At 29.7% G+C, this 7,799-nt stretch overlaps 1 protein-coding gene across 3 annotated transcripts; it reads right to left on the reverse strand.

The window, feature by feature from the left end:
- Nucleotides 1-705: 705 nt before the first annotated feature.
- On the reverse strand, nt 706-4,927 carry LOC114940654 (acyl-CoA Delta-9 desaturase-like). Of its 3 annotated transcripts, none has more exons than XM_085483744.1 (8): nt 4,730-4,927; nt 4,550-4,666; nt 3,449-3,734; nt 1,879-2,009; nt 1,604-1,809; nt 1,236-1,418; nt 892-1,115; nt 706-806 (listed from the first exon to the last, which is right to left on the reverse strand). In XM_085483744.1, exons 3-8 carry the CDS (start codon nt 3,714-3,716, stop codon nt 775-777), a joined length of 1,044 nt encoding a protein of 347 aa, XP_085339870.1. In that variant the 5' UTR covers nt 3,717-3,734; nt 4,550-4,666; nt 4,730-4,927; the 3' UTR covers nt 706-774. The 3 variants fall into 3 exon arrangements, with proteins under 3 accessions (XP_085339870.1, XP_085339871.1, XP_085339869.1); XM_085483745.1 differs by having other exon boundaries at nt 706-803; nt 4,730-4,926; XM_085483743.1 differs by having other exon boundaries at nt 706-1,115; nt 4,730-4,925.
- Nucleotides 4,928-7,799: the final 2,872 nt, after the last annotated feature.

Raw genomic sequence — 7,799 nt, forward strand, 5'->3', positions numbered from 1 at the left:
CTTTAACCCCCCTACGGAAAATAAATAAATGAATGCCAGAGAAAAATATAGATCCGAAAATCGCTGAATCGGGAATCGAACCCGAGACCTTTAAAATCTTGGCCGTGTCCAAGTAAAAATTTGGTGCCTTGTGCACCGGTATTTAATTCTAACGAAAAATTATTTAGTTTCGTTAGGATAACGCATTGTCATCCGCGATTTGGCTCTTGTTGCCCGTCTTATACGTTAAATTTATATTTATATTACAGAGCCTTGTTAAAACTCTTATATTTGATAACCGCTGGCTTAAAAACTGCGTTTGTTTACCAACATTAATATATATAACAGAGAAAAGTATAGAATCGAAAGGATCTGAATAGCTCAGCTGGAAGAGCAGTCGCCCTGGCAAGCGAAAGGTCTCGGGTTCGATTCCCGATTCAGCGATTTTCGGATCTATATTTTTCTCTTGCATTCATTTATTTATTTTCCGTAGGGGGGTTAAAGGGGTATTGAAATTAAATCTCAAAATATGAGATTATTTCATATTTAAAATCTTGGCCGTGTCCAAGTAAAAATTTGGTGCCTTGTGCACCGGTATTTAATTCTAACGAAAAATTATTTAGTTTCGTTAGGATAACGCATTGTCATCCGCGATTTGGCTTTTGTTGCCCGTCTTATACGTTAAATTTATATTAAATATTACTCTATTTTAAAATATATAGTCGATTTAATAGAATCATTGATTCTTTTAATTCTGGAAAAATATAATAAATCTGTTGATAATAAATGTTCAGCTTAATCATCGTTCGTCATTGGATAATCTGCTGCTGAATTAAAAAAAACGTGACAGAAATTATTAATCCATTTTGCTATCTGGATGCGATACACTTTGCAGAGAATGACTCCCATCACCTTTCTTCATTACGACGGTTCTTAAGAGTTCTTTGGAAGGTTGTTTGAGATCATACGCCCAGCCTATTTTTGAGAAGGCATCGATGAACATCGTGGTCATGTTGAGCGTGTAATTTCCTAATTCGGCCGTCTTGTAATCCCACGGAAACACGTGATGATAATTATGCCAGCCTTCACCGAGCGCTACAAAGGCGACGAATTTGTTTTCTGTCGGATTTATGTATCTGTCATTAAAATAAATTACATAAAGTTATTTGTGCAATAAAAAGATACATTGAAGTTTCTTTCTATTAAGTTTATATATAGATAATTTCGTATCATTTCGGACGCATATATCTGCTTACGCATCGTATGGCTTTGAACCCCAGATGTGAGCCACACTGTTAACACTCCATGTGCAATTTAAACTTAAAACGTAACGTATAATCTGTGACGTAAAGACTCTGGACCAAGTTTCATTCCATCCATAAACAGGCACTATTACCGGTAGCAAAAAGGCAAAGACGAATTGAAATATCGAGAAATATCTGTGAAATAACACAACTTATTAATCAGTATATCTGTACATTTTCTCGTAACGTAATATGCATTTATGAAATGAATTATATAAGTACAAATAAAATTTACACATCTTATGTTCCCTTTTGCCTCTCAAATAGCTATTTGGACATAATGCGAGATAATATTAACTCTTTAACACATGTAGTCTTACTTGCAACCAAACGCGGTGATAGGATCGGCTAATATATCGCTCATATCGATTTGACGACCTTTTTGAATGACATCTGGATGTTTCTTCATCATCAACCAACCGACATGGGAGAAAAAAAATCCTCTGTTGCTATTATGTGGATCCGCGTCTGTGTCCGTGTATTTATGATGCACCCTATGATCTCGCACCCAGTCATAAAGATTATTCTAAAAAAAAAAGATTAACGTAAAGTTTTTTCTTTTTGCAATACAAAAACTAACTGAAAACTTTTTTACCTGACCAGCCGCAGCTAAATAGATGAAAAGTATAATTCTGAGTGGCCATTTTGCTTTATAAGCTTGATGAGTCCAAAGACGATGAGCACCAGCAGTAACACCGATCGCTGGTATTATACACATGACGAGCACTTGATATAAGAAGAGTCAGTTAAATTAATTAGGATATTTATGAAATTAATGTATTATAATTAATAATGTAACACATATTTCTCACAAATGTAGTGTATCAAGAAGTTTATTATAAAAACACTTATAAATTAACAAATTATATTACAAAAGGTTAATATCAGAAACAATACACATTAAACAACAAAAAAACAGTTTGAATCTTATAGATGATATTGATTTATTAGACAAGGCTTATTTCCCGATTTTAGACAAAATAAACAAAATATAAATAATTTCATCTTTTTCTAAATAATATATAAAGATTCAGAGAAAGATTTTGCGTATATTCAGCCTAATAGTTGATAAAGAATAACACACTATTATGGAGACCGAGGCGAAAAATAAAAAGTTGTAAGTGTTTGCAATTTAACTAATATTAGTTATATCTAATAATATCCGTATAAAAGTTTAACTGTACGCTATTGTTACATATAGATCGAACATTAATTATTACCGACCACTGAAATTAATACGAAGAACATGGACATATTAGTATATTTTACATTGCCAACAAGACAACTATAGCTTTAAGATGAAATTTATAGACTGTTATTGTATGTAATTGTATTGAATTTAGCGATTGAGAAGTCACAAGTAAATGACAAAACGTCTTGCATAAACTTATTGTAAAATTTATATTTAAATACAATAATTATATATATATATATATATATATATATATATATATATATACTGTATATATATTCATCCATATTTGCTTGTGTAAAAGCCTTTTTCTATTGTATTAATTTTTATTTGATACGAGCTTGCTTATCACATTGTTTTAACAAATTATATTTTTATTCAACATAAAGCAAGTCGTTTTTTCAAAAAATTATATAAAATTATATAAAAATTTATTTCAAATTTGTAAGAATTTTATATAAAATCAAGTATATTATTTTTTAAATTTTAATATTCTCAAATTGGAATCATATATATGTATATATATATACACATATATACATATGTATATATGTATACACCGAATTATTTTCACAATATGTTTTGTGATAATTGACGCGGATGACTGATGCAATGTCTGCAATCAAATAAAAGTTATACAATAAAAATGAAACTTTGGCTTGTCCTCTGTCAAGCTTTTTATCATGTTTCTCTTCTATCATGTAAAACTAATCGATTGCTTTCGGCTAATGTCAGTTATTGTCGATTTCAGCAATTGACAACTACAGTATTTTTAGTAAACGCGCGTGTACACTTTCAATCAACTTATTGTTATACATGCTTTTACATATTCGTATAAAAAGTATAAAAAATAATCAGTTTTATTAAAAACAATTAATTAAAAAATTTTTATTTAATTTTCTATTTAATTATTCTTCTGTAAGTCAAAAATTAAAATTAATGTTGTACAATACTCCACAAAGAATATACTCACTCCAAATGTTAGTCCTGAGATCTTCGGACCATTTAAAAGTGAAACAGGCATAAATCATGCTCATATGAAGAAAAATAATGGATATGACATTCAACCACTTCAACTTCGTATTGAACTTAAATAATCCTTCGAATTTTATATGTGTCGCGTTTCGATTTTGTATATTATTTTCATTATCCGTCCTCTTCGTGATGATTAAAAATTCCTCTTTTTGAAAATCTTTCTCCGCGTGTATTTCAGAATTTTTGCTCGAGATATTGGGTGCCATCTCTATTTACGAAAATCACTGAAACGGTAATTCAAAATATCACTTTATGCTATTGAAAAGCAGAGTGCGACTTTTTTTTTTAGAAAACGATATACAAATTAAATTAAATTTTCTGATGCCAAGTCCTACGTGGGCTTACTCATAGGGGTAGGTATGATTCAGGGGAACGCAATGATCCTAAAAAAATCATAAAAATGAAAAGGTCAGGCCATGTTCAAAAGAAGGTACTCAAAAATTTAAACCTTTAAAAATTTAAACGATCTAATAATAAATTATCACGAAAAGTAACTGATATGTTATTCAAGGTGCCAGTTCAAAGTGAACATACATACGTAAAGTGTATATTATCTAAATTTAGTAATAATATATTACCATGAAAAGTAACTGTGATATTTTATTCAAGGTGCAAGTTCAAAGTGTGAACATACGTAAAGTGTATATTATCTAAATTTAGTAATAATAAATTGTAAACAAAGAAGGGCTATAAGAGCTATTAAACTTAACAAGTTGTCAGTTGATATTAAAAAATAGATATAAAAAAAAAAAAACTTTATTTGAACGTAGCAAGAAATAAATAAGAAGTGATCATTTATTCGCATTTTAACGAAATAATATAATATATACATAAGAAATACACATTAGAGCGAACGTTTCGGCTGACATTTCGAGCCTTCCTCAGCGCAATACAAATATTATATAAATTGAAATGTAATATTGAACATTAAAGACGGCAATTAACGATGTCAAGATAATAAAAAGTCAGTTTTTTGTTTCATTACATATGTTTCTAAATAAGTCATCGCGTGTGACAAGTGCAAATTTTGGATACATACTGAGATCGAGCGACAGTGCCATGTAATCACTGTGTATAGGCCTCCTGATTTATTAGTCAAGGGAGATATCTTGATTGAATCGTCATATTGAAATGTTGTTAGACATTAAATGGAGATCTAAATAAACAATATCCAATTATTCACTATACTTTTGAAAAATAACATGCACTGTTCACTTACTCAAATAAAATTGGCGATTATTTTATAGAAGTTACAAGTATCAGCTACGAGATCTTATAGACACAGTTTTTACAAACAAAAGTTTACTAAAGACAGAACGTCTTTACCGTCTCAACTCCCAATCCCAAATGAGGCAGTAACTCGGTGTTTCACCTTTATTATACATATCAAGGTCTGTTTACAAACCCTGGCAATTTTGGTAAAGAATCTATAATATTATTGTATATATCAGGCAAAAATTCAGTGTCGTTTTGTAGATTTAATCCATTAGTTTGTCTTTTTATATATAACATTTCTGATATAAGTCTTTTATTGTAATATGGTTCTTTATCTAAAATTATTACTTCATCCCAATCAAATTCATGAGAGAACTCTAATCTATGATCAGTAACAACTGATTTATTGGAACACTTTCTATTAATGTGTTTTTTATGTTCAGTTATCCTAGTATTCAGTTTTCTGCTAGTTTGACCCACATATGAGGCATCACAGTTTTTACAGTTAATTTTATAAACTACATTCGTATTCGCTCCTTTAGGTATTTTGTCTTTATGTGTTTTTATAAATTTACCTAATTTATTCATACTCATGTAGGAGAGTCTAGTATCGACTTTTTTTGTAATACCTATCAATTGTTCAGTGGCCTTCGGTAAGTAAGGCACAGTAAAAAACAAATGAGAATCCTTCGATTGATTTAGACTGTTGTTGTTAACATTCAGTTTCCTCTGAGCCGTTCTACTGACATGAGGATTACACTAGCGTCACTTTTGCTACTGTTACAACTAAAATATTGTCACATCATAAATATATGTAAGTTTTTGTTAGCATTTTTTTATACCAATTGTTAGATTATTGTTTCATAATGCACTTGATTGTGGATCTTATAATTAGTGAGGTGTAATGAGAAAATTATTTTAATTTATAGAATGCGATTAATTTTTATATTTTAACACCTGCCAATCTCGTAGTCAAAAAACTAGAGAGGATCGCTTCCCACAGTAACGTAAATGTGATGGCTTAGTGAGAGTCATATTAATCTTACGTTTTATTTCGTTTACTGATGTAACCGCGTCTAAATATGTTTATTAGACATTTATACGTTAAAAACATTTAGACTTTGGTGATTTTAATTTGCTTTTTGTACTGCGCTGAAGGAGATCCGAAAAATTGGATCGAAACGTTCGCTTTCTCATTCGTTTTAACTTTCGATTTTATTTTTATAATTTTAGATTAACTTAAACTTTATTGTTTCTATCAGTACAAATTGATTAAATGTAATAAATTAGTTTTTATAACCGTAATATTACTTCTGCTCTTATTAGCCTTTTATATGTGTAATACTTTATCTAAAAAAATAGATGTAAAAAGTTCTGTTTGTTAATAATTCAATTTCAATTTCTTAATTTTATTTGATTCTCATTATTCCCTTTAATATTATATATAATCTTTCAAGTGATAAAATTATTATCTCATTTTGTTAAATTTTCTATTGTAATCTCTCTTATATTCTCGGTATTGTATTCTATTTGTATAGCATTCATTCGAAATCACCGCATCGCCGATGTATCTTTTCTTTGTATTTAAGCGGTTTTTCTTGTCTCACGCGTCTTACCGCACGCGCGCTTCTTACTCTACCTTCATAGCGAAAATTAGCTGACTCAAATCGTCGACCTACTGTGTGTACCGAATAAATTCAACTTTATCGTGTCTACTGTTTGTTTAAAAATCTTTGTCTTCGATCAACATTCGTACGAGTAATATCGCGCTTTTTGTCGTTATCATGATTTTCTCTATCTTTTACTTGTATTATCTCAAGTTTTTGTTGTGCATCTAAATAAACTTTCAGTGCATTATTGTATTGATTGTTTTCTTTTGTAATCAATCCTATCAATATAATCAATTCTATCAATATGTTAATACTGTAAATTGACAAAAACTTATGTTGTAAAATTAAAATTAATATCAATCAAAATTAATATTTGTCGCTAGTGGTGAAAATAAGCTTAAACAACTTGACTACGACGTAACTAGCAATTTTATTTGATTATTTCACGACGTTTCGACCATTTGGTTGTGGTCCTTTTCAAGTGAAATTTCTACAACATAATGTTACACAATATTTTTTAACATACGAAAACTCATTTAAGTGTTAAATTAATAAAATAACATATCAATTATAGTGACAGATTTATTCAGGATGCGTTTAATATTTCTAATAAATATTTGCAGAATAATAAAGATTTAAATTAATACAATTGTCGCTCGTATATTGAAAACAAAGTGATAAATATAAGGCCAACTTATCGAGCTGAATATTCGAGATGTTCAGTCAACTACCATTTATTACATGTATAAATTATAAAACTACAGTCATTATATTAAAACTAACGCAAATTACAATCATTCTATAAACGTTTCGACCGCACGCGGTCTTCTTCAGTATAATTATTGAAATCTAAATTCTTACAATTCACATAATATCGAAATTTAATTATAGTTATTCAGAATCAAGAGTTTTTGAGTAATTAACGCGTGTTTCAATCCGTCCTGTCCAACAATGTTCGCCTCGATATGATCCCTGATTTTGTTCAGATCTCGGATAGTTTCATCGTTAATATGCGAGAAATTAACCCGTTCCGTAGGCGCTGCGATTTATAAAAAAATTACCGATCAACGCATGTCCAAATTATAATATGTATCCCCTACAATTGGTAGTATGCTTACCTATCATCGTTCTTCTTGATAATTTTGCTACTTATTAACAGTTATTAAGGATGACACATAACAAACCAACAATACAGAAAGACAGCTCATTTTAAACTCTACTTGATCGGAGAGCGTGCGTGTTTATATATGATCTAATATCTATGTTTTACTCGTTAATGTCCTATTTGTCCTATTATTATTTCTTGTTCGCTAATATATCCAAAATATCAAAATACGACTCGCTAAGTAACTCAGTATCTTTGTTTAAATTTAGTCCATTTTTTTGTTCCTTGATATGTAGCATCTCAGAAATGAGTCTTTTATAATAATTATTTTCGTTGTCCATGATCTTAACATTGTCCCA

This window comes from Nylanderia fulva, unplaced genomic scaffold (genome assembly GCF_048542155.1).
Source record: "Nylanderia fulva isolate GAGA-0341 unplaced genomic scaffold, ASM4854215v1 Scaffold266, whole genome shotgun sequence".
Classification (NCBI taxonomy): Eukaryota; Metazoa; Arthropoda; class Insecta; order Hymenoptera; family Formicidae; genus Nylanderia; species Nylanderia fulva.

What these genes read in the sequence shown, in the direction of transcription:
- LOC114940654 (XM_085483743.1), bottom strand. Translation starts at nt 3,716, where the DNA reads ATGGCACCCAATATCTCGAGCAAAAATTCTGAAATACACGCGGAGAAA. An exon ending in ATTTAGCTGCGGCTGGTCAG is followed by an intron (nt 1,810 to 1,878) that starts GTAAAAAAGTTT and finishes TTTTTTTTTTAG; the next exon opens with AATAATCTTTATGACTGGGT. An exon ending in ATCACCGCGTTTGGTTGCAA is followed by an intron (nt 1,419 to 1,603) that starts GTAAGACTACAT and finishes GTTATTTCACAG; the next exon opens with ATATTTCTCGATATTTCAAT.